The following is a 27,533-nucleotide window of genomic DNA, read 5'->3' as shown; positions in this document are numbered from 1 at the left end:
CTTCAGCTCCACATTAAGACATGAACCAAATTTTACTTTGAAAATTCATAGTCAGAGTCAAAGTGAATCTTATACATTTCCCCCATCTGCCTCTGTGGGCACCTGCCTGGAGAAGAATACAGGACACCACAGGCTCTTCCCATCCACCAGGAAAAGGGGGTAAAATACACAGGGATTGGCTCCTTGGTGCTGAAAACCCTAGGAATTTTTACTAATTCTGGTCTAGCATGGAATAATCTTCCTGAGGTAAAAATAGTCTTTTTATAGCTCATTTCTGGGTATAATATTTAAATATTACCAAGGGCTCTGGTCCATAATCAGGGCTACAACTTTTAAGGTTTCAGTGCATTATTCCCAGGTCCCCTGGCCATCACAGGCCCTTGTGCTGCATGTTTAAGATGCAGCTGGCTCCCATGTTGGTGTAGAGCAATCACAGTGACCTTGTACTAGCATTGTCATGGTCATTTCTTGGCCATCCATCATGTCAGGATCTCTGTGTCCTTACACAGAGCAGGTGACTCCTTCCAGCAGCCCAAGAACTTGGATTGCATTATTTAGAGCTAAACTTGGATTGCATCATCTAGAGCTCAACATGAAGGGTAACTCTCTAGAAGTTCTGTACTGAAGGGTAAATCAAGTGTCTGCTGGATTTTCCCACCAATACATCTGAGGAGGGAGCTTTGTTGTGTAGCTGGCTGTGATGTGGTTCCTGTGTTGATTTATTTATCTTTGCTTCACAATGTTCAAGTTCATCCTTCCCAAAGCCTTTAATCTTCTTGGGCAGAAGACATAGGCACAAAGTTGAAGGTGTTGACACAAACCATCCATACACTCAGTGACCCCCACTGGGACTTTCCCCAGAGGCTACAAAGAAGGAAAGGGAGATTTTAAGAGCCCGTGATGGCATTGAAAGCTCAGGTATAAGATTCTTCCCAATTAACCTGCCAAGGACCTTCCAGTTTCACACACAGCAAAAACATGGGTGATGCAGCCTCGTGCTCCTGCTTGGTGCTGTCCCTCTTTCCCACTATTATTACCAAACTTCTGCCCATTAATCCTATCTTGTTGGGTTCCTCTTAAATAGGAGAAATCAGCAACTGCAAAATCGAGAAGCAAGTAGGTCTCATTTTCCTGGTGTGTGATGACCATTGACAGGGTTTGCATGTGTGAGTGACATGGTAGATTAATTTATAATAAAAATGCAACTTGCACATAAATGACATCAGGCGATATCTTTAGTGCTGTGCTCATCTGCCTGAAGGGACAATGTGGTTTTCTATTACTGCTAAAATGTACAATTGTGTTGCTCGGCTGATTTGGTTTTATTTTTATATTGTGCTGCCAGTTCAGTTAGAAATCTAGGCAAGCTCTGTCAATGGCAATAAGGCATCCATCCACCCAAAACCAGGTTCTGTCCCATTCAAGCCATGAGGGCACCTAAGAAATCACTGGTCACTTCTGGACACAATGGGTTGTCATGGTAACTTTGAAAAAGGTGCCCTTTAATGCATTCTTTTGCCCAGCTGAAAATGTATTAATTGATCTTTCCTAGCACCGTTTAGATCTGGAATTGTAATGTCACACCCACAGCAGAGTAGACCCTTTTTCAAAGAACATCCCTTTCTGTCATTCCTATTTGCCTAGTTCATTAAGTTTACAATTCTCTGGAAAAACTGCAGTTCTCACATACTCAGTTAAGACATTGAAGAATTTTTAGAAGTCATATTAACTCATGTTTTTGCCTACAGGCTTGGGATGCTCCCTGTAATTGCATCCCTGAGAGCAGTGAGTACGGGAGGAAGACTGATGAAGAGGTTTGATTTTTAGTGCTTGATTTGGTGACCTCAAGGATACCCTTTCAGAACACCTTCTGTTTTGCCATTCCTTTGGATGGGTGTGGAGTTGGAGCTGTATTTCCTTTGCCACATGTAGAAGTGACCTAACTTCCATGCTCTGTCTTACCTTTTTTATTACAATTATCTTTCCATGGGACAGGGGCTGAATGCCAGACAAGTTGAGCACAAGTTGATTCTCCTGCTATCTCATTGTCTGCAGTACATAAATCTTGAAAAGTGTGCTTTGAATAGGAAAGGATACCAACTTAATGATACATTTACTCTAACTACAGCTGGGTGTGCGCAGAATCCTAATGCCTGCTGCAGACTCTTCATGGTAACAGATGTTGCTCTCTACTTATAAAGTAAGTTTATTGCATTAGCTGCCTGTAAGCAGTTTACTCTCTAGAAGATTCATAGAGTAAATTAAAATTATCTAATTATTTGTTATCTAATTTAATAGAGAAACGGTCTTGATCTTCAGATATTACACATATATTATTATATTACAAGGCAGCATGGCAGAGGTCCCTTTCTGAACTCTGAGCTGCTAGTGAATGAGAAACTTGTACTCACACACAGACATATGGGCTGCTTACATAGAGATGGGCTGCAACAGCCTGACCAGGGAGAATTCACTGGGCTGTGGTTTTTATTTATGTACTTACTTTATTTATATTTATTTTATTTTGCTGTGCATCCCTGTCCCTCTCTCTGGTCACCAGGCAGAGTCCTGCTGCTCCCAGCAGCCCAGCTGGCCCCAGAGAGCCCTTTGCTGTGACATCTCTGATGTGCCCCTTATCACAAAGTCTGTCTCCTGCTGGGTCCCTGAAGAGACTTTGCAGCACAGAGCAAAAGAAATGCTCTGAGTCCAGCCTTTGTAGGCTTATCTGATGGCTAAAATTGTGTTTATTTACTAATATTTAACTAATTCTCCTCTCCACACATAACAGACCTTTCTGCTTTCAAGCTGAAAAAGTGCCACCTCTCTCCTGCTCTCAGCTCCTGGCTCTTGAATTGGGGTGAAGGAGGCTGGGTCCATCACTGGGGTTGCTCCACAAACCATGATCAGTGTGGGTTGAGAGGGGGCTCGGTTTGGGGCAGAAAGTCCCACTTTCTCCATGGGGAAAACAAGTGACTCCTCTTCCTATTGTCATGCTAACATGTACACCTTATCCTGCAATTTCTGAGTCATTATGACAAATGGCTCATGCTGATGTCACTCATTTCCCCAAGGATCTCTCAGCTCTCCAGCCAGCATGTAGCAAGCTGGAAACAGTACTTCAAAATGAAAAATCGCAGGTGTTTTCTGGATGTCATCCAAAGGAAGGAGCATGGATTTCAGGCAGAAATCAAATCAGACCACACAGAAAGATCTCCCTGAACACCCCAGACAGTCAGCAGATGGTAGCTGTGACATTATGAGTCAACCTGCACACCTGGGAAACCATGGCCAGGAGCTGCAGAAGTGTACATTTAAATTAAGTCGTCTATAAAATCTTTTAATAAGGAAGAGCTGAAACAGCAAAAATGCCTCACCACAGACTTTGGTACTGTAGAAGAAACAAAGAACATTTTCTGCTTCATGCCATGTCCTGCCTGCTAAATGTAATGGCAATCCATATCATTTTGGAGACCCACTTAATTATCAATTAACTATCTATCTATCTATCATCTATCTATCTATCTATCTATCTATCTATCTATCTATCTATCTATCTATCTAATCTATCATCTCTCTGTCTGTTTTATTATTAAGCTACAGTAATGGCTTTTGCTGGAGCCTACCAGAGGAGCATTCTGGAATGGATCTTTTGAGGTTATGTTAGCTGCAGCTAATATTTGCATTGTCTTTACCGGTTTATTCCATTCTGCACCTGATTTGCTCCAGATGTTGGGGAAGTCCTGTATTTTCTCCTTATCCTTCTCCCCATCTGACAACCACATTAATATATCCTCAGCAAGATTCTTATCTCTTTGGTTAAGCCTGCTGGATAAATATAATTTATGTAGCCTTCACTGACACGATCTATTTCTGATGATGGAGAAATGAATAATGCAGTTATGAGAGGAGCTTACTCATGGGTTACCTGTAACTCTGAGTGAGTGCATAAATGCTATTCTGTGTTGGACTCAGGGCTCACATAAACAAAAATTTCCTAAATTGAATATTTGAATGCTTGGGTGATGCTTGCTGATTATCCAGCTTCTTTTCACAACCAAAATGTAGCTGCTCATAAAAGCCACATGAAAATCTGAAAATGTATATATAAAATGGCAGAAACATGGGAGGTTTTTATTAGGAAAAAAAGGGTAAATATTGTTTGAATAAGGATCATATATTGAGACACAACACTTCCTCTTTGCTGCATCTTTTTCTTTGCAGTGACTGCAGTTCAAATTCATGTTTTATTTGTGAAAACACTGTCACAAGGTATTTTGGCTTTAATACAGCAAGGAACACAAATCCTACATTTGTAGGAGAATATTTTGTGTTTTGCTTCGCCAAAATAGCTGCATGGAAACTGTGGTCCTGGATTTTAATGAGCCTTGTTGTTACTGACAACTACTTAATATTTTACTTGTATATTCTTTTGGGTTCATTTAAACAGCAGCTCGCCCAAGCACTGCAGAAAGACATAATATGATAAATTAGGCTAGGTCAAAGAGGAGAAATTATTTTAAATGAATACAAACATCTAATTTGTCTGGGCTTCTAATGAATTGGAATGCCAACATTACTACAGTTGACAGCAATGTATATTCTATTAAATTCAGTGAATTCTATAGTAAACTTTCCTTAATTTTCCCTATTCCTTTTCATGTGTTTAAACATCACATCACTGTGGTGAGACTCACTCTACTGAAGTGGAACCAATTTTCCTATGGACCTATGGAGCACCTTTGTGTTTCAGTCACACACATACCCACCCCCTTCCTGCTGACTGATGTGTCTTTCGGACCCCCATGTGCCTCAGGCAGTGCAGGAACCCAGCTTTCCCCCGTGGTGCTGTAGCTCACGTGCTCCCTCAGCTTCCAGCTCCTGACACAGCTCCAGAGACTCATAAGTTTCATTGAGCAAATATTTTTTTTTCTGAGGAGAAAGGACTGCAAACTCCTGAAGATGCCATGTTCACTTTATTGATGATCTGGGAACTGGCAGCCCGGACCAGGGCTGGGTGACCCACAGCTTTTTCTGACCTTGTGTTTTCAGCAAACTCACAGCATGCTCTAGACCATCCCAGCCTTCCCAAGGAGGTGTGAAAAGAAGTGGAAATCTTTCCATTTGCAAATTCCATCCATCAGCTAGGAGGTTCTTGGCAATGGTCTGAGGGGTTTCATGAGCAAGTGGTGCTACACAACGAGCATTCCTTAGCTGCCTGTCTCCTGCAACACCACAAATACATTATTTGCCCCTCATGAGCAATAATGTGCTTTTTCTCAAGGGCCAGTTTGCATTAACACCATTGCCACCACAGCCCCTGATTTATCAGTCAAGGTGTGCTTTTCAGTGATATTTACAGCCTGGCTTAATAGTGTGTCTGTTTTCTGTTTGCTGCAGATGATAATTCAGGGATTTGCTTGGCTGACTCAAAGAAATACTTGGACGCCACAGCCAGTGGGTTTGATTTTATTGCTGCAAAGATTTAAATAAACACAGACTGATTCTGTACCATTGCATGATGTTGTGTGATGACTGTATCAGCCTCCCTTCTGCTTTGGTGACGTTAAGGATTTTTGACACGAACCTGTATATATATAGTTTCTAAAACCTGTGCTTTATTCAGAGTCATAGAATCACAGGATCATTTAGGTTGAAAAAGACTTCTAAGATCATCCAGTCCAACCATTACCCCAACACTGCTAAGACCACCACTAAACCATGTCCCCAGGTGCCACATCTACGTGCTTTTTCAGTCCCCGCAGGGATGGTGCATTCCCAGCTTCTCTGGGCAACCTATGCCAGTGCCTTGCCACCCTCACAGGTGGTTATTTCTTTCTAATAACTGATCTAACCCTGCTCCCTGTTTGTTGGAAGCAATTCCCCCCTGTAGCACGGTGGGAGTCAACCTGTAGCTGTAACTGCAGTAAAGCCAGCACCTTCCCTGCTGTCCTTTTTCCTCCCACACTTGCCCTCTGCTGTGTCTGGAAAACTAGTGGATGAGCTGCCAGTGGATGAAGTGCTGTGTCCTTTGCGTGATGGCTGTTATTCTCAGACATTTTTTCCTGCTAATTTACCAGTGCTGTCACAGACTGATGTAAGAGCTGTAGCTATGGGGAGTTTGTTACAGCATCCCTGAGCCCCCAGGGCCTCAAACAGGAGAAAAGAAGTGAACTGCGCTCATTGACCGTTAACACAAATTGACTGCTACTTCTGCTGATGTTTTCAGCATAACTCATTGCAGCTTGAACTTGTTGACTATCTGCATAATTTCTCCTTGAATAATTTTACTGCCATATGGGATGCTGCAGACCTTGAGTTGCTGCCTTTGCACACAAGCCCTCCGCGCATTAACGAGCCTCACCTGATGAGCGGTGAACAGCAACCTCCACATCCCTGGGATGAAGCCCAGGACTTCTGCTGATGTGGTTCAAGGAGGGATGGCTTTTTAACCTCCAACCTGTTATGAGAAGCACTCATAACAGGTTGGAGGTTAAAAAGGAGTGGTGATGGTCCTGCTGACACAGTCCCTGTGCTCCCACATGCACCTCTGGTCTCTCCAGACCTTGGGGCAGGGCACACAGGACTGCCTGCGCTGGTGAAAGGAGTTTTTAGGTTACAGAGAGGATTTTAGCCTCCAAAGCTGTCAAATTGAGTGTTTTCATCAACATTGATTTAAGCTTCTAAAGTAAAATACTGTTCAAGAAAATGAGCCAGCTTAACCTTGTTATACAAGCAAGTTTAAGAAAATTTTCCGAAAGCTCCTGGCCTCTACAATTTAGCCTTAATGCAAAACTTAACCTCTAGGAGTATCTGCTGCAGTTAGTAGTGTTGACAAGCTAGGCTGTCTTTCAGTCCAGATTTCATGTCTTAATTAAATGGAATTTGTTTCAGCAAAGTAGTGCTTGTCAAAAGCAGGACATTTTTGTCTTAGGACTATTACAAAGATCATATTAGACATATTGATAATTAGCAATCTGTGTCTCAGCATTTCAATGGCTCCATGTAAAAACAGACTAATTTTTCCCAAGCCAAAATTATAATTATAAATTACACAGACATGTCCAGCTAATCTTAAATATAAACCCATAAAGAAGCAGCACAATGTGCTTGAGAACACTGGGAGCTCGCCTAGTTCAACTCTACTGCTTTTAGAAGAAGTTCTGACACCAGAATGAGCTGTGGAGGGACCAGTGCCAGGTGTGGTGATAGCTGGTTGCACCAGGGGAAGTTTAGATTGGATATGAGGGAAAATTTCTTCATGGAAAGGGTTCTCAAGCCCTGGAACAGGCTGCCCAGGGCAGTGGTGGAGACATCATCCCTGGAGGGATTTAACAGATGTGTAGATGTGGCACTTAGGGACACGGTTTAGTGGTGGCAGGGTGGGGAAATGGTTGGGCTTGATGTTTTATCTGCCCTATTGGTGTTAGAAATTGCTACCAGTGGGGTTTTTGCCAGTGTGGTCCACATGTGAGGGAAGAAAACGCAATGTCATGTAAATTCATCCCATTCCTCCATTAAAACACAAATTATGGAAAAATGAAGAAAAATAAATTATAAAAAAATCACATAAGGAGTTTTTAGGCTTGAGAAAATGCCTTGCATTGAGGAATAAAATATACTTAACAAATCATAAAGAAGCCAATGTGTCTAGTGGACTGAAATAAGTTTACAGAGAGAAAATACTTAGAAATTTTGGCTGTGGGACAAAGCTGGCATCCTGTGTGCCAATGGTAGGACGCCAGAACCAGCCAGCTTCAAAGCTGAAGCTGTGTTTTACACGGAGCTGACTTTGTGCTGAGCAAGCTTGGGAAGTGGAAAAGTGCTGAGGGAGCAAGACTGGCTGGCATTTGCTGTCTGAGTCAGTGTGGAGCATCTTCCTGCACGAATTCAGCTGTTCTTGCCACAGCACGCGATGCTGTCTACACTGGATGATGTGCTGATGGTCTGGAGAAAGAGATCAAGCTGAAGCTGAGCTGTCTGGCAGGAGATGGGCCATTGCACATCAGAAAGAAAGGTGTGGGGAGAGGGCTGCCAGAGAAATTTTGGGTGCCCCATCAGGGCCGGGCTGGACAGAGCTTGAAGCAACCTGGTGTAGTGGAAGGTGTGCCTGCCCATGGCAGAGGGCTGGAATGAGATGAGCTTTGAGGTCCCTTTGCACCCAAATCATACTATGATTCTATGATAATTAGCCAGTAGTTAGCCTCTCTTTGTGGCCCATCAGCTCATCAGACGTCAGAATTTTTGACACTGTAATTTAAAGTAATTATATTGGAGTCAATGTGGAACTAAGAGTGAAACCCAGTGCAACACTCCAAATACAGAGGAACATAGCAGAGAAGCTCATATGGAACTGTCTGCAAAACAGGGCTGATGTCCAGCTGAAGAAAATTCATCGTTCATGCTCAGAACAGCTTTGACAGGTACAGGAGGTACTGGCCTGCAGGAGCAGCTATGCCAAATAGGATAGGACTAAAAGTAGGAAATAATACAGTTGTTCAAAAACCCCTACCACCCCAAATTCCTAGCCAATGCAAAGACAAAGAAAAAGGAGATGCCAGCCTGGTTCTCCTGCCTGACTCAGCTCAGCTCAACTCAGGCTTTGCCAGGCCTCAAAGCAAATCCTCTGAAGAAATGATGAACTTTCCTCCACAGAAACTCCAGCTTCTGAAAGCCCATTAACACTGCGTTTACTGTAGCCTTAAATAAAACACAAAAAACTCTGCAGTACTCCTTGCAGTAAACTCCTCTCCAGGAAACTCCACACCCAGCTCTGCTGTGACTGCAGGTGATTGCAGTGCCAGCTGTGGTTACACTCTCTTTTAAATGAAGAGTAACTTAAGAGCACACAGCTCCTGGCCTGGGATCTGATGGCACAGCAGTGACGTGGCCACCAAGCCATGGCTGGCATCACCCGTGTGACACAGTGACAGAAACCTGTGCTGACCTGGGAACTGGAGCTACGCTTCTGGAAATGCCAGTGGTCTGACCTTTGGAAATTGGGATGCTGCTCGTTTGATTTAGTGCTTGTCTTGTTTACGAGGCACAGCTGGCTCTCTGCTCTTGCTGTGCTCACTGCCTTCATCTGATGGCTTTGGAAAACTGTCAAAGACACTATAGACTGCCAAGGGTTAGTGAAGTGCTGAAGTGCTTAATCAAACAAGCCTCTGGGATGTGGCAATTTGCTTGCTAGGAGCACCATACCAGGACTCTTTTTATTTTTCTTTATTTTTGTTTTCTTCTAAAGTTAGTATTGTGAACTGGAAATTATTTTTCTTTTTCATGCATTTTGTTTAGAGCTACAAGCATTTGGAAAATATGACCCACAATCCCTGTATTTCCTAAACTCAAGATAAGACATGCAAGAGCCTTTTGTGCCACTCAGAGGAGTTTCCACCTTTTTTCACGATTTTCTGGAATAAGGGACAAATAAAATCACAAGGGAAAAACTCCCAAAGATAGAGAGCTTCTTTAGTAGCTCTGTCATGTCTGTGAGGACTGTAAGTCACCTGAGCATCCTGTGCCAAGGCGCCGAGGGCCATTAACAGCAGCGTGAAGGCACCACTACATCTTCCCTCTGGGCTGCATGGTGATGACCTTTTGCTGCCACAGAACTGAGTAATGGGCATTAATTCAGCTGGTGCAGAGAATAGTTTGGGCCAAGAACTTAACAAGTGGCACTGGTCCTGCCCAAACCATCCTGCTCTGCTTGTACAGGCTCTAAATCTCACTGCACTGTACTGGGCAGCCAGAACTGAGGGTATTCTGGCCAATGCATTAAGCCAGTCCACATTGCATGGGATAAAAAAAATAAAATGTCAGGTCTGTATTTGCATGGGCCCAGCCCAGGCTCAGCTCAATCCCCATCACTCGTGCATGACCCCAGATCAGCGCCTTTGCATTTTTGGGGCATCCTGATTTCTAGCACACGTGCACAGATGTAAGATTCCTGCCTGACTGTCATTCTTCTCTGTTTTCAGGCTTATTAAAAAAATCTTTATAGGCTTGCTATTTTATTCTTTTAGAAACAAGTATTAATAAACCAACCAAGCAAACCCCCAACCCTCTTCTTGGAGGCAGGTTAAAAGAGAGTGACATTTCAGGTATGTTTTCCCTCCACTAGCAGAGAGGAGCAGTCCATTCCTGGCCTTGCAGTGCTTGGCTGGGAATTTGTCTGGTCTTCAACACCACACACCATCACACCACCTTGTGTATTAAAGAAACACATGAGTCTTCCTGGTCTCCAGATAGAGAGACGTCCCTGTGTTTTATTTCAGTCTACTTCAAAAAGTTAACAAGGAAAAGAATATAAATAAAAATCCCTTCTTGCAAAAGTGGTCGGGGGAAGTTGGCAGCAGCCAAGTGAGTGGGACACCACAGTGATGGGCAGGAACTGTGCCCACATCATGTCTGAAGTGCCTTGTGCTACAGCTGCACAAAGGGGAAGGGAGGTGTGAAATTGTGGATACTTCATTCCTGGCAGCATTCAACGCTGGGCTGGACTGGGCTTGGAGCAGCCTGGTCTAGTGGAAGGGTCCCTGCCCATGGCAGACCTTGGAATGAGATGAACTTAAAGTCTCCTCCAACCCAAACTATTCTCTGATGATTAGCTCTAGAAACAGCAGCTGCTGGTACCTGCTGTGGAAGATTGTGACTGGCAGAGGGGTGCACTTCTGTAGGTTGGAGGGGAGCCTGCCAGGCTGTGGGAAATGAGCTCCAGTGAGCAAACAGCAGTACTGGAAGAGCCAGTTTTAAGATTGATCTCTGTTTGCTATACACGGACTTCAGGTGTGTTTTGTTTTTTTTTTTTTGGCCCATGAGAAAATGCACAAAGCAGTGAGTCAGGTGATGGGCGCTGGTTTCAGATGGGACTCCCATACAGAAGGCCAGTGCTGCTGCTTGCCTTGCATAATGCATTCCCTTAAGAAAAGCAGGGTTTACCTCCAGGTTTTCTAAGAAAGCAATTACTGGAGAGTGAGGCAGTGAGTTATGAGGGTACATGGCAGAAAGGGAAATCCCTGGGTCCTGGGGGGTCAGTGAAGGGTGACAGCTACACCTGAGAGACAGTCACAAAGCCTTGCACAGGGAGGGACAAAGGTGATCTTAGGGAAAAAAATACAAAGGCATTATGGCATGCCCACATCTCTTATGAATACGCAGGTAATGCACACCTGTCTCCCCAGCCTCTGTTTCTGTGTTCCTGTTCATCTTGTTGACCTTCTGTAGGGTCATACAGGGAATTAGCCATTATCTCCTTACAGAATTGAGATCTTGACCTGTTTTATCTGCTTTACACACCACCCAGTGCACTACCAGGCACTCTGGCAATTAAGAACTAATCATGGCATAAATCAAGTAAATAAGTACCTGTCAACAGGTCATCAGGACTGGTGATCCTCTTGGGCAAAGCTGTGTTCAAGGAGGTCAATGCAGCAAAATGGCCCAAAGCCTTCAAGGCAGAGTGTTTTTCAATAGCCCCTCATGAAGTCTCTTTTGCAGGGGGGACCAACCCACCCTGCCAGTTCCCATCTCCCACCCACTCTGCAGACAAGCCCACCAAAATATATTGGTATTTCTGTTGATTTTTTTTTTAGTGGAATAAAAAAAAATAAAGTATTTAATGATAATAATATGTTAACCATCACAGATTCCAAATGAGAGACTTGAGAGTTTTGCTTCCAGTTTAAAAGTGGATGTTTTCTGAACAGGCACGTCCAGTCAGAAAGTGGAAATACTGAGGGAAATACTAAGACACAACAGCATTTCTATCCTACTGCTGCTTAACCTCAGTGATGAATGGCAAATACATATGATCTTGACATTGGAGTCTTAGTGGGCAACCAAGGATAATTTTTCCCATGATTCTAGTGTCAGAACATCCTACTGACATATGAGTGTATAAGATAATGAAAAGATCACTAATTCAATTTAGATCAATTTTGATTAATCACCATGATTAATTAATAATTTAGTAACTAGGAATTAAGTGTGAATTGGTGGAGAACCAAAAGGATAGTGAAAGAAATTGCCCACAAAGAAATGTAGTCTCTTTTTGATAGAGTTAAAAGGCAAATATGAGTTGAAACATTTTTTTGAGTATATACAAAATTTCTGTGTTGTAAAAAAAAATATCAGAGTAACAAATGTGCAGCACTTTAATGTCAGATTTGACTGTCATTGGAACTGTTCACAAGTAGTGCGGACAATCTAAATTATATTTCATTTTCTAAGTATGATATATAACCATTAGGATACTTTAGAAAAACACATCACTGGAACTTGGGCTGGAGAGGGAACAAAGGGAACATCTTTGGAAGGTCCAAGTGGGATTTTTTCAAGTGAATGTTATTCCAATACTTTGCGACAAACAGGAAAAGTGAGGTCTGTTACACATTTTTCACAGCCTATATATAAACCAGCCTCAAGAATATTTACCTGAACATATATATACAGGTTTGTTTTTTTGTTTTTAATATTCTTAAAAAAGTAGTATTTGCTTGATCTATGACACAATGAACATCTCTACAGGGAAAACTTACCATAGGCATAATAAAATAGTCAAGAAGTCATAAAAGGTAACACGAGAGCAGTGTTTGGCCTTGGTAAAACACATTTAGGATGGCTGCAATGTATGGATACAGCTTTGTTCAAGAAAGGAGCTGTGCATATTTAAAGGTACTTACAAAGCTGGTCTTCTCCTTTCTTTGACATGGGATATGTTTCCTAATGGGATGAATACAAAATCATGGACACCATGCATTGCTGAAGGAAGGCTATGCCCATCTGTTTCACATGTCTGTGTTGCAATGATGGAAGAGTCTCTTCTAACTCCTATGGCTCATAAGTGAAAGAAATGTAGGATTCAGCACATGGATGTTGAAGGACAACTTCAAGGACTCCATGGTTAATGAATTCATAGGATTCAGCTCCCCGTCTTTGTCTGTCGGAACAGATTTTTATATTCTCTATAGAACTGAAATGGTGTAAAATACCTCAGGTCTACAGCCATGCTAAAATCCTCCTCTTCTGATAAAGCTAAACATTTAAAGCAAAGATTGCCAGTGTTATTCTGCATCCTTCTTGCTCAAAATCCCTCTGTGTATGTTGTGGAATGGGTGACTTAAAGCATCTGTGGAGGGAAATAATTATGACACCACTACCTATCACTCCACGTGTTCAAGGGCAGCTTTTTACAGACTCTGGGCAACAAGGTCCTTGGCAAACCAAGCTGGGTCTGTCCAGAGGTCAATGGGTGGATCCAATGCTACTGATATTTTACCTGCAGAGAGGTTTCACCCATTTCAAGACCCCATTTTCCAAGAGATGGTTACAACTGCTTGGATGGCACCACTTCTTGCCTGGCTCTGCTGCCACAGCTGCTTTTGCCCTCGTTACTTCATGGTGATGGATATAGAAAGTTAGAAAAATGCAAATAGAAAAGTTTTTTATATCTTGCAAGTGTGCAAATAAATGGCTGTATGTTTTTATGGGAACTCGACTGAAATTTCTCAATGCCAGCTGTTGCATTCTTGGATAATTCAGCTGCTTTTACATGAATGTCTTTGCTCATAACTAAAAGATAATTGACTATGAACAAGTGTACTATAAACAGAAAGAAAAAAAAAAAAAACATAAAGAAAAATTGTTTCCTGGTTGTTCTGAAAAGAAATAGGCAAATTAAGGCAATGACTAGAAAATGAGTGAGTTTTCTATTAAAAATAACCTCTGCTATTTTAACTGTTATTTTATGAAGAACCAAGTGATTCCAATGCTCCTAAATATTTGATGAGGGAAACCAATGATTTCTAGAACTGTTGCTGTCTCCTATAGGAATAACCATAACTAATTCTCTACCCCTAAAGAGTTGATTTTGCATATTGTTCCTGAACTGACCACACTCATGAGCCGTTGAAAGACTAATGCCACCTTCTCAACAAAATTGTTTACATAAACTCTGAACCCCCTCTCAGTATTTTCCAGCTTTTATGCAGGCCTGGATGGGTAATGGCCTGGATATTTCATGGCAAATTTCTCAAATACAATCACACAAATATGCACTGGAAGAGGGGGGACTCATCCCATTGCCTTCAGTAGGACCAAGAGCAAAATGAAGTGCAGAAGCAAGCGAGCTGACAGTTACTATTTCTGTGATGCCTCCTTCTGAAATCACATCAGCGAATCCTCTCAAAGCCATCCTGCAGAGAAAACTGATCAGTTTTCATTAAATCGCTCTCCTAGGTTTCTCTGGGTTGAAAACTGCTCTGATGTTTACTTTCCCTCATCATCCAAAGTGAATGTTCAGAGGTGAATAGTCCTCGCTGCTGCCGTCTCCCTGTGCTGGGGTGGGGTAGTCAGTGCAGCCAACAGGGAAGGGATAGAGGGAAGAAAACTGATGCTTGGACATAACATAAAAGCTCCTCAGTATGGAAAGTCAAAATCTGTTTTGTTCTACAGAATTACTAGGTTTCGTGGCTTGTATGATATCTCAGTGGAGATATTATTCGCTTCCCAGCATTTTTCTCATAACCACAAATCATACCCACAAATAAAAAATATCCCTTCAAAACCACTTCCTATTAGCAGAGCATACCTTATATTATAAAACTTGCAAGTAGACCAGAGTTGTACCATGAAGCCTATACAGCGTTTTTTTGTCTTTTTGTTTTCCCAGTGTAAAAATATACAATGCTACTGCTCATTTCCTGCAGTGTAAAGGTCCAACTGGTCCTTGCTTGCTGAAGGCTCCACTGCTACTGCCCCTTCATACCTCCCCAACCCAGACCACTGTGTTACCCCTCCTTATACCTGAAACCTCACAGCGTAACGTATTTTGCCTCCCATTTATAACAAACAAGGAATCTTTAGCTGGTGTAATGAGATACTGTCCAAATAATCCACTGTCTTTCATAATTCTGTTGTAGCTGCTCCAGGGCCAGTCTTTGGACATGATGGGGTCCTTTAAATTCTTCAGTAGATTCATTCTCCCCGTTGACAGCTCTACAAAAAGCACATCTGTTTGCAAATGTGAAGTAGCATATATATAGTACTGATTGCCTTCAGTGAAGGAGGGCTGAAATGTCAGATCAGACACGTGTATGTTTGTTTTTAAGTCATAAACCAGCTTGATTTCCCCTCGGACAGTGAGAGCCTGGACTGTGATCCTGCCGCTGCCCTGGTCCGCGCTGACCAGGTACCGCCCGTCCGGCGACACGTGGGGCGTGCCCGACACGCGGCCGTTGGGGCCCACGACGGCGTCGGTGACGCTGTCGATGACGAGCTGCAGCGAGGCGGCTGCCGAGCGGTTCCTCCTGCACTGCACCAAGTAGTAGCCACCCAGGTGAGTGTACGCCATGGCCTGAGGCACGCAGCCGTAGGCTTTCAGGTGGATGGTCTTGATGTGGGTCACAGTCTCCAGGTCAATCTTGTGAACCGCGTGTTTTGAGCGGTTAAAAATGAAGCCAAACCTGAAACGGAAAACAAGGCACTGAAGTCACCTCTGGAGACATGGTGACATGCTTGAACAGAGACGAAAGTCAGCAGAATTGGGAACCTTTTACTCTGTTGGTTTTGGAAGCGTGCACAATAATGCTGTCGCTTTTTGTAAGAAATGTCTTTGTTTTAGTGCTTCTAAAAATCCCAGAAGGAGGGATATATTTCAGTTCAAATTAGCAACCTGATCACAGAAATTTGAACATGTGCTTAGCTGTTTGAATGTTTGAGAGCCAAAATTTTTACTGGGAAGACCAATTTCTATAGAAGTGATATCAAAGTTTGGGTGTTCAGTAGGCTAGCACTGACCAGGTTTGTGTTTAATCTGTCTGAGATTACAGTAAGGAAATTCAATATATACACAAGCACTCCATCTCAAAATAAGAAAGCATTCAAAATAAAGCATATTGATGCCAGATTGGGGTCAGAGAGTAACTATATATAATAAACATAGCTGTGTACAATGTAATTTATAACCACTGAATGAAGATCATATCTAATCCCATCTCTTAACTGACAGCACCAGAGGGAAGCTGTGGTGTGTGTTTGGTACCCGTGGTGCCTGGGAATCCCTGGAGGAGATGGCAAGGCTGTGGTGCAGAGCAGACTCTTAAAACCCATCCTGCCAGCCCGGGGAAGGTGTAAAACATTTCTTGAGGAACATAACCAGGGTGCCCTGAAGATAAGGGGTCTTCATTTTCTGTCTCAAGACAGGGCAAAAAACAGTGAGCAGAGGATAAATGTTCTGTAAAAGATATATACTGCAGCACATCTGACCTTTGCTGAAGACAAGAAAAGGTCAAGAATAGCCAAGAAAGGTTTCTGCTTAATTTGAGAGGGAGCCCTTAGAAACAGCCTGCTTGTGTTCCACTGGATTCACTGACACTGACTTACAAAACTAATTTTACATCAACTATGTTTTCACCCATTCAGTGCAGAGAGGGAAATGAAGTGAGCGCTTAGTGTGGTATCACTTCCTCAGAAGATGCAAAACTGCCTTGTGAAATGTGGAGGACAATGTGCTTCTGTGCAGAAAATACCTATTTTGCTTGAAACACTAGGTTTATTTCTTTATTCTTAATCCATCTGTCAGTGAGACACTCAGCAATGATTTCACTTCTGAAGAATGAGTCGGTGTACTGTGTGATCCCATGAAAATCACTGGGCTAAGCCTTCATTTCCCCATTATACTCACATCCATTAGAGACTTCACAAAGTATCTGCAGTGGAGAGTCGTAGCGCACTGTGTGTGTGGAAATTGGATGTGACACTTGTATTTCTCCTGGATGAATGAATTTTAAGTACACTTTAAAAAGTGCTTTCCCTTACAGCTTTTTTTTTTTTTTTTTGACTCAAGACTTCCTTAATACTTGGCCAAATGCCTGAAGAACTTAAGAAATTATTTTTATCATAAACTTCCATTTAAAGAAGTGGTTCAGGATATATTTTATGTGCCCACAGTTGCAGAAGAGGCTCAGCCCTTGCATGAAATCTGTGATCTAAAAATCTCAAAGCAAACCTTGCACTTACAGAGTTTTTAATAGACAACAGTCTACTCTTGGAACTAATAAAAATGGATAAATTTCTAGATATCCATCTAAAATAAGAGGCAGCTGAAATACATATGCAGGAGTATTTGCATACAAACATTATTTGGCTAGTGGAAGAAATTGCTTAAATGTTCACCTCCCTGGGAAAGGCTGGTACTGCCATTTATTGTTTCTGAGTGGAGAATTTAGAAAATCATCTCAATGAGTCTCATTAACCTGCAAGCAATTATTTTTTTTTTCTGTGCTGAGGGTGAGAGGGAACGGACAAAGATCTGGCCCTGAACAAAAGCAAGAGGAAATCAGGGACAGCATCTGCAGCTTTGCATACAGAAAATTTATTATTTCAGCCAACTAATCACACTGAAGCAAAAGGGCAATTAAACAAACAAAAATGTGCAACTGTTCCACCTTCCCATCTTTGAATCCAGTTCTCACCTTTTCAGCTCAGGCTTTAACATTCAGCAGAGCTATCTATGTCCTACCACTACTATTAGCCATAATGAAATTGTGGAAGAAAAGTGGAAATACGAAGTAGAGAGAAATTACAAATGACAGCCTTGAGGCATGCATCATTATTTTGTGTTTCAGCAGGCAAAATTATTTTTTTTGGAAAAGACTCAACACATAATCATTTAAGTGTAACCCCTTTTCTCTTGGTGTTTCCTGCAGGAAACCAAAGATGACTGTAAAGAGTTACATTATGTTTTCTGAGTGTTTAACTTAGTTAAACTATATAGAGAACAGAAGAAGGTTAAACAGTTGTTATAACACGGAAATAATAGTATAAATTGCTGTGCAGTTATCATCAATTTTGATAATGTTAATGGGAAGTTTCCTGTGCCTGCTGGGAAGCAGCCAGTATTACTCCAGGTTATTAGTACGTTAGTTACACAACCTCATTAACCACTACATCACGTTAACATTCAAAACTGATAGTTCATGGAGGTTTGTTTTTCTATCTGCAGTGCATACAATTTTTCTGCTCCAGCCATAAAGCTCACACAGAGATCCAATACTTGAACAAGTTGGAAACATGTGAAAGAACCATTTCTTATGCTTCAGGCAGAGGACACTTTTACCACATCAAGCAATGTATCCTTAACACAGATTTCTGCTCAGATCTGTAACAGTTTTGTGGCAATGAAGGTGATTTTTGGGCCATCAAATTCCTGGCACAAGGATGCTAGGACAGCGTGTCATAAGCTGCAAGGAGGGATGGCTGACTAAGGTGAGGTTTGAATGCCTGTGCATGGTCTAAGGGAAGTCCAGGATTGTTTCTTGCTGTTTTACTGATTAGCTGAATAACTACTGGCAATTTCCTCAACTATTTCTCCACTTCATGTGTGAAAATGGGGATAAATGTAGTTAAGATTCATCACAAATTCATTTATTCATTCCCTCATTCATTCATTCACTCATTCACTCATTCATTTCTTAATTCATATCTCTAAAGTGCTTTAAGGTTATGAGAAAGGAGCAGCATGGTCACCATTATTATTCATTAAAATAATGTCTCACCTAACGTGATTAATAATAAGATTTGTAGGTGGTATAAAAAAATCATCCACTCCTTCAAAGGGTGTGTGGATAACATGTGGATCCTCTCCAGTGCTTGCATCTGGAATCACCTACAATAAATACACACAAGGTTGAGCACAGGATAAGCACTGAGTGAGGCAGAAAGGTAAATACAGATTAGAGAGGTGCACGGTACTGAGTGGCTCTTTCCAGGCTGTAGTAGACTCAACTGATTAATGATTTCAAAACACTGTTTGGTGTAGTTGTCTTGAAAAGGTGTGCTAGCAAATAGTATTTGAGGCATGACATTTGTAAGGTAAGTACACAACTTGACTTTTGTAAGTTGTTTACATCTCGAGAAGGAGCAGCCAAGCAGGAGCTGAAGCAGTATGACAACAGTAGGACCATAATAATTTATCCCTCACTGTCTAAAGTAAACATTTACTTTGTGGTCATATTTATTAATCTCACTTTAACCCACAGTGATAATTTACCACCCTGAAGGATCAAACACTAACTCACAGCAGTTAATTATCACTTTGAAGGAGAAAAACTGTTCATCCATTGATATAAAGTCCAGGGAGGAGTGGAGAAGTGCCCTTTGGCTGTCCCCTGGTCCTGTCCTCCAGCACAGCACAGATCTCCATGGACAGGGGAACTCAGATCCTCCATTGATCCAGAAGGGAAAAATTTTCAAAAATTAAAATGTTAAATACTCAAATTGTTTGCTGGATTTAAGATGACTTTAGTCCATTCATTAGGACCTTCTGCTGCTCTAATCTGCAGCAGTTGTTGCTTTGAATTTATAGCTACATAACTCATGAAAGACATGCTAAATCCCTAAAGGTTTATTTCAGACAGCTGTTCTGGTCATGCCACTTAGATTTCTTCCAATTAGATTGCTCAAGAAGGATGCCCACCCTAGCACAGTGCTTTCAGGAGGCCAGACATTTGCTTCCAACAAGCCAGTAATGGCCAAACAACAGCATCTCCTTAGCTGATTGCACAGGCAGTTTGATAAATCTCTGACTTCAGAGGAATGGAAATTTAGATCAACCTCTGAAGCAGCATCTTCATTAAAATAAGGTATTTTATTGCAACCAAAGACTGCAGGTTTTAAGAAGGAACTTTGCCGTATTTGTCACTGCCCACCTTTTGGGAAAGAAGGTCAGAAAAAAGAAAGGATTTGCTGCTGATGATGCTAATCTCATCTCTATGTGTGTAACTGCACATCATAAAGATAACAGAAAGGACTATCTGAGACCTGGAACCTTCTAACAAGTTTCCAACTGTGCAGATGGTGTGTTCTCCTTAATAATGACAGGCTTGTGCCATCTCTCCTTTAATTACAGAAACTTCTCACAGCTGGATGGAAGAAATTAAGTCAGAAATGGTAAAAAGAGCCCATTTTGTCTCCTTATACCCTGTACAGGAAACTCACATCCCCAGGTGAGACAACCTGGTGCTGCTGCCCTGGAAACCTTCCTTTATATGCCTCCATTTTGGTTTTGGCATCTTTTCCTGAAATTGCCTGTGATGAGTAGCTGGTCCATTTATTATTGACAATCAGCACTGGATGGAGCATGTGGATGGTGGGGATGGCCCATTCCATCTTCATGGAACAGTATCTCCAGTAGAAGCCTTGGGTAACCCCACAATTAATGTAGCCTCCAATTTGTTGGTTTTTAGGTCAGAAAGCACAGCCCCCCTTCTTCTCTGCCTGCTGGGGAATGTTTTAATGTAGACTTAGCAGCAAACACTTCTGGCAGAAGGAGTATTCACGTGACACCTCTTTCCAGAAAGGTTGGGCAGCAAGTGCCAGAAAACACCCACCAGAGAATGGGATATCTGGATGGATCAAATCAGATCCATCAACTGGTGTCAACTCTGTCATACAACATACAGCAGCAGAAAAATGCCCCACTAGATGGGAATTCTCCATGTTCTCTGTACTGTCAACAGAAGAGTAAGTCTGCCAAGGTGATCCAGAGTGGAAGCTAATTTGGCTGTCCAAACACATGTGCAGTGCTGTGTCCCAGTGTCACTGTGGGTCTGGTGGTGCTGAGCATGGAGGAGTTCCATGGATTTCACTGGCACCCCTGCACTGGAATCACTAACACTTAATAACACAATTTGTCCCTGAGGTTTTACTTCTCTTGGTTTGGTTTTCTTTCTTTGTGACCTAGAGAGCTCCTTCTGGCATTTTACTGTGATTGACTCACAGAATCACAGAATCGCAGAATTGTTAGGGATGGAAAAGCCTTCTAAGATCATCGGGTCCAACTATTTCCCCAGCGCTGCCAAGCCCAGCACTGAACTGTATCCCCAGGTGCCACATCTACAGGTCTCTTCAACCCTTCTAGGGACAGTGACTCCACCATTGCCCTTGGCATCCTGTTCCAGGGCTTGACAAAGTTATCAGTGAAGAAATTTTTCCTAATACCAACCTCAACCTCCCCTGGCACAACTTTAAGCCATTTCCTCTTGTCCTATCACTTACACGGGAGAAGAGACTGACTGCTATCTGGCTCCAACCTCCCTTCAGGGAATTGTAGAGACTGATAAGGTCCCCCCGACCTCCCTCAGCTGCTCCTTGTCAGACTTGTGCTCCAGACCCCTCCCCAGCTCTGTTGCCCTTCTCTGGACACATCCCAGCACCTCGAGGTCTGTCTTGTAGTGAGAGCCCAAAACTGAACCCAGGATTCAAGGTGCCTCACCAGTGTTGCACAGCACAGCAGTCTTGTCCTGCTCACAGCCAGCTGCCAGCCCTTGCTGTGTAACTTTTTGGCACTCGGCTCTGTCACCACTCTTAAAACAAAACAGACCTTGGCACAAAGCAGCCCTGCTGTCAGCCAGTGGCACAGTCATTGCTCAAAAACAAATTAAACAGCAGGAAAAATATGTGAGGATGGACAGAGGAGGGATGAATAAAACACACTGGATTTGCAAATGAAACAGCAGCTTTATATCCAGACCAGTAAATGTGGCTAATTACCTCCAACCTACCAGTCACCAGGAAGAGTAAAGACTCCAAAGTGTAAGGACTTACCTGTAGTGTGGGTGATGATTTCCTCATGTCTCCCCAGCTGAGTACCCACACTTGGTCGTGGGACTTGTCATAATGTAATTTGGTTGGTAATGGGTCCACATCCAAGGACTTAAAAAAACCCAGAGAGAGTTATTTACACAGTGACTCCAATGAACATGACAAATATTACACCAGTTCACTGCAGGCATTCTCATGCACCACTGTTATGTTCCCTGTGCAGCTCTGCCTTCAAATCAAGTGGGGGATCAGCAGCAGTTGAAAAATTTGGCTGTTTGGTGCCATTTTCTGGGTAGACATCACTCCATCTAATGCTGTTACTTATAGCCAGTAGAGCAAGGGCCAGTTTCTGCCTGAATTGTACCCACACCAGCTCTTTCCATTTATAAGCATTCTTTCCAAACTGCTTATAACCCAGGTGAGCCAGGAATTCATCCCAGTGTTATTTTACCAGACTCACTGTAAGCTTGGCTGCAGAGGCAGTCCTGAGACTGTGATCTCCAGCCCACAGAGGAGTTTATTCCTGCCACTGAGGTCACAGAACAGTGACTTCCATGTGATGCTACTGGTGAAAGCAACATAGGCCCAGCTCTTTATTGAGCAGCAGATCTTTGCCCAGCAGATCCACTGGGCAAAAATCTGATTTTTTTGCCCTATATCAAGTCTTTTGCATCAGTGAATAATGTGTTCAATTGTAAGTACCTGTATGGCTTTTTGAGTCTGGATATCAATTATCATTACTCTGTTCTGCTTTGGCTGTGTCACATAAATGTACTTGTCTCTGACATTGACTGCTGAAGCCCAGAGGCAGGACTGAGTGTCTTCACCTTCCACTCTAGGACAGATCTCCTCCTGAGGGGTTAAAAAAAGAAAGGTTTAATTTTTACAAGTTCAGGGCCTGGAGCAGCAAGAAGCTTAGCCTTGTAAACTGCAGGAAAAAATCCCTGGGGATTCCATTAGGATGATATTTCTCCCCTTTCTTTCCTGGAAAATATGAAATAATTAATTTATCAGGTACCACACTTCAGCCTGGCTCTATGCAATGACATTAAACAATTGGACCTCCTGCAAACTTATATTGAATTTAAATAACCACAGAGCCTATGGATTGATTTTTTGAAGCATGCTGTGGTTCATCAAGACTTGCAGTGCTGTCAGCATTTATTAGCAACAGAACTATCACTCTGTGCTTTGAAAAAACAGTGATTTACATTAATTGAGTCACTGCTTCATATTTTTCATAAAGTCTTCATTTTCTGCATAGGAGTTTGAAGAATCACTTTTGGTCTCAACCAGTAAGAGTCACTTTTGGTCTCTGCATCACTCCTCATCGCTCTTCCTTGTGTCAAAATACTTTATTTGAAAGAGCATTTGTGTGGGCCAGGCTGTGGGGAGGAAATGGGGTAAAACGAGAATGAACACATAAAAATTTCAGTGAGCACAACTGTTGATTTTAGACCTTATGTTGGGTAAAATTAAATAATGGCCCAACCTACCTAAGGGAAATGTGATTGGAAATGCATCAGCGCTTGTTCAGGGAAAGAGGAGGTACAACAAAAACATTGTGCCTGTCCTGGAGGAACAGAATAGAATAGAATAGAATAGAATAGAATAGAATAGAATAGAATAGAATAGAATAGAATAGAATATCCTGAGCTAGAAGGGACCTACACCATGTGCAATAATTATGGATAGAAAGCTGCCACATCTAAGCAGCACAGCTCTGCTGGCTGAGTGTCTTGGTGGAGACCATATGTAAGGGTTAAAGATAAAAGACTCAATATTTTGGCTGCATTTTCCTTTCTGTTCCTCCAGCCAGGCTGGGAATCCATGCTAAAAGCTAGAAGACAATACAAAAGCCCAGACTTGGGCTTCCAGCAGCCATTCACGTAGTCGGGCACCTGCCAGCCTTCACACTGCTTTCCTCATCCTCAGCTCTCACAACACAGCATCCACCCAAGCCAAGGGGAGCAGGGAAAGGTTACCAGTCTTTCTGCTACAGGGCTCAGCTGCAGCTGCTCCACCTGCTTCTGGGCCCTCTATGAGCAAATGAAGCAACCTTTTTTGTAGATCCACTCCTAAAGTTGGGCTGGTGTCACTGTCTATGTAGCAAACACCCAAGATAGTAAAAGGGAAAAAATGTCAGTTGTCCCCAGACCAAGGGAAGGGTCCTTGGAGATCTGTAGGAATCCCCCATAGGTGTGTCTCTGAAGAGCAGCCAAGTGATGTTAAAACTCCCTCTTATACACACCAATGTGTTGACATTATTTCCTTAAGTGTCCTCTCTGTTTTGTTCTTTTTGATCTACTTCTCCAGGACCACCCCTTCATTATTTACAGTTTTTCAGAAAAGAAACACAGGATTTCTGTCTTAGTAAAGCTTAGGTGTGGCTTAATAGCATTAAGTCCATGGTAAAGACTAGCCTTGGGGTGAGCATCAGTCTGGAGTTCTTCTAAGGTATATTAAAATCTAGTGGAAAAAAAACCTCAGTATCAAGTACAAATTTATTAAGATTTAGAAAATACTTCCTATACACTCATAAGATGCAGAGCTGGACCCAGCCTGCAGGGCTCATGACAGCGATTCTAGCCTTTGATTCCTCCCAAAACTGAAACCAAGGCTGAGCCCGTTCTTTCAGAAGAGTCACATTCTTTAGCCACATTGTCAACTTCTCCTTTTAAAAAATTAGAAAGTAAAGGAGTAACTAAAAAAGCATTTCTGGATGTATTTCAGCACCTGTGGTTTTTTTAAGACCTGACAGTTTCATGAGGATATGCCTGCTGTATGTTCCTGTGCAGGAGTACATAACAGGTCACTGAGAACACTGACCTCACAGCGCCTCCAGGCACGTGTTATCCCACTGGCCATGTTGAGCTCCACTGCCTACAAGCCAGTGCTTGACATTTCTGACACCTGAAAAAATTTTCCTTGTAACTCCTAAAGGAAGGGTTAGGTAAAATTAGAGCAGACAGAAAAGTGCCAACAGCAAACACAGACAGTGCAGTCTCTCTCTCAGTGTAGAAGACACAGAGGATCTTCATGGCACAACCACTTTCTGGGCATTCTTATTTGCCTCTCTGTTGCAGTTTAACATGGCAAACCACTTCCAAAGGGCAGAAAGTGGCCCATGGTAGCTCACTTTGCCTATGGAGCCATCAATAAAAGGAGCACCAGTGAACGATGTGCACATTTCTCCGCTATTGACTTCTGTACATTCCCTAAAGCCCAGTTACAAATTTGGGGCATGGAAAAGTAAACAGATCAAAAGGACAAATGAAAATCTCTGCTTTTGTGATAACTAGTCAAATTCTCTGCAGTAAATCCTCCATGTCAGCCTTAGAACTTACGTGGATCCCCTGATTTTCAAGAGAAGATGCTATACCTCAGGGATGCTGCATGAAGCCCACCAAGCTCCAACATCCCCGTGGCAAACAGGTCCTTTAGCAATAACAACTTTTGAAGAGATTAAGAGAAAGTTTCCCAGCTGTCAGCTGTAGCTGCTGTGTTCAGGACTTACATAACTTGTGAAAATCCTCTCTTCAGGCCTGATATGTCTCCGTATTTCACATTCGTTTGGCTGAAGGACTGTGATCCCGTCATCAGAAAAGACATAGAACATATTCCCAACACTCAGGCCTTAAAGGGGGATAAAGAAGAAAGATTTTTTTTTGGTGTGTATCCATAGATGTTAGGACTTTTTTAAAGAACTTGTCCTCCTCTACCGACAAACAAAATCTGCCTTACATAAACGTTGGTCATTTGGATGCAGTTGGAGCATTCACAAAATCAAATTTCATGTCACAACAAGGGCTTCAAGGAGTGAAGAGGTACAAACACATTCAAAAATGCATTGCCTTGGTGGCGGTGGTTGTACCCAAATAATTATGGCTGGGTCTTGTAAATAGGTACCAAAACAGGATTTGATCCCAAGAAGCATCTCTGTTGCACTGCTATCCCCCTCAGATTATGAATTTGTTTTTTTTTCCCTATGATTTCATTAAAAACAGCTTGATAATAATTTGAGAACTGAAAGACAAGCTTTAGTTAAAATTAAAGTGAAGGTCATCCTGTTACAGGCAACTTGACTGCTGGTAACTGTGATGTTAAATGGAAGTGTTTAGCATCTGCACCATGAATGAAAATATATAGAATTCTCTATTTTCTTAAACTATCTGAAAGAACTAACTACAGCCACCAAAATAAATACATTTTTGAAATCTTGCAAACCGTAATTCACAAATGTGGAGTAGTTCAGCATTGCATTAGCACTCATTTATCCAACCAGGGCATTCCAGGGGATTTGGAAAACTGGCTGATTGTCATTGCTTTGCCATTAGGAGATTGTGTTTTATCACTTCTATCATGCTACACGGAATTGCAGTGACAAGATCTTTAAGAAATGTTCAGGATCCTTTCAAACACTCTAATTTCAAAGATCCAATCATTCAATTTTTTCACACCACCACCAGTAAGTGTTTGCAATGACCACTGTCCCCCCTAGCAGTGTTGATAGTGTATCTTATCTGCCAACAATATGGTGATGCTATAATTTGTATCTTCTAATTAATTTCATTTTTCCCATGGAGAAATAAAGTCCCCATTCTATAGCTCTGAACAGTGTTCAGTGTTAAAAATTCCCTTTGCTGGTCCTGTGGTGGCAGCTCTAAGTGCTGCTCACAGAGACAGTTTCTCACATTTCTTAACTGTCTGCAGGATTGAGATCTAAATCATCACAGGAAATTTGACAGTAAAAATATGGATAATTTGGACAAATGCGTTTTTGGAAAATTTTGTAAAACACATTGTATTTAGTAAGGCTAGAAGGGTGTTTTTTTTGCTAAGCCCCCTTCTTTTGATGCCAAATAAGTAGCTTTAGAGAACAATGTGTCAGCATGTGGTGTTTGCTGTACTGAGATGGTTCAAGTTGAGTCTCTGAACCACAGCACAGAAATCCCCCAGTCAGGGCATCAGGTGGGTACAAGAGCTGTGATCCTCAAATGTGATTGCACAGGGCAGGATCATGCACGTAGGAAAAACGCTCCATTGGGAGTTATTTCATGGACTAAGGGTTGTTTTTTCCCCAAGTATATTGGTAATACATTTCATTCAGGCACTTTGGGCCAAAACCTGCGCTCCCAGCATCCACACAACTCCCACCTGCTTAGTGGGATTTGATGAACACATCAGAGGGCAGAATTTGACCCTGGCCTGGAATGAGTGCCGACATTTCATGGGTAAAGGATTTTAATCCTAAAAAGTGAAAACAGGCAGGCAATCAATTATGACTACTGTGAAGATACTTATTATTATTTTCATGCACAAGAGTAGCGTGATTTTGTCTGATGATCCTATTACAATGAGGGTGTTTTTAAGAAGACCTTAATTACCCACAAAAATACTTTGATTAAAAATTTTACCTCAACAGGTTCAGAGTCAGACTTGGCAAGTTCTTCTACTTATTTTACAGTAAAATAAGTCCAAGTTTTTCTGCAGACTGATTAAAATATACTACAAATTCCTGAGAGCATTCAGTTACTGTCTTTTAAAAAAGTTTGTCTGTTAAAATTAAACCACTTTTTTCCCCCAGAGATTGATCTTCATACTGATATTTAGACCAAGCAGGATTTTACTAGACAAATTAGGTGTTTTATTCTGACTTATGAAACATTTGCCAAATCTTGGTTGGGGTACATCCTAAACAATCTCATGGACATCAGTAGAACAGACTCAATTTTTGACTATACTGACGCAACTCCTTGGGGCAGGAAATTGGGAATTATTTCAGTACAGAGGCGGGCAATGAGTTATTTTGTGTTTTTTATAGTAGTGAGGCAGGTACCAAATTGGGAACTGGGGGACTAATGAGGATTTCTTAAATTTTTTTTTCCTTTTGAATTGAGGACGTTTCAAGTTAGATGACACAACTGGTTCAA

General features: G+C 42.0%; 1 protein-coding gene across 1 annotated transcript in view; it reads right to left on the bottom strand.

The window, feature by feature from the left end:
- Window positions 1-12,223: 12,223 nt before the first annotated feature.
- Window positions 12,224-27,533, bottom strand: part of FSTL4 (follistatin like 4) — a 211,367-nt gene continuing 196,057 nt past the window's right edge. The window contains exons 11-15 of the mRNA XM_041397665.1: window positions 25,118-25,236; window positions 22,303-22,452; window positions 21,604-21,711; window positions 18,555-18,664; window positions 12,224-15,461 (exon numbers count right to left, since the gene is read on the bottom strand). Coding sequence (XP_041253599.1) covers window positions 14,759-15,461; window positions 18,555-18,664; window positions 21,604-21,711; window positions 22,303-22,452; window positions 25,118-25,236 — 1,190 coding nt within the window. The 3' untranslated portion in view covers window positions 12,224-14,758. The remainder of the gene's footprint in view (window positions 15,462-18,554; window positions 18,665-21,603; window positions 21,712-22,302; window positions 22,453-25,117; window positions 25,237-27,533) is intronic.

Source organism: Onychostruthus taczanowskii, unplaced genomic scaffold, assembly GCF_017590055.1.
Source record: "Onychostruthus taczanowskii isolate IOZ18803 unplaced genomic scaffold, ASM1759005v1 scaffold14, whole genome shotgun sequence".
In the NCBI taxonomy this organism is placed as follows: Eukaryota; Metazoa; Chordata; class Aves; order Passeriformes; family Passeridae; genus Onychostruthus; species Onychostruthus taczanowskii.
The sequence above is the reverse complement of the archived record's forward strand: the minus strand, read 5'-3'. Positions and strand labels throughout refer to the sequence as shown.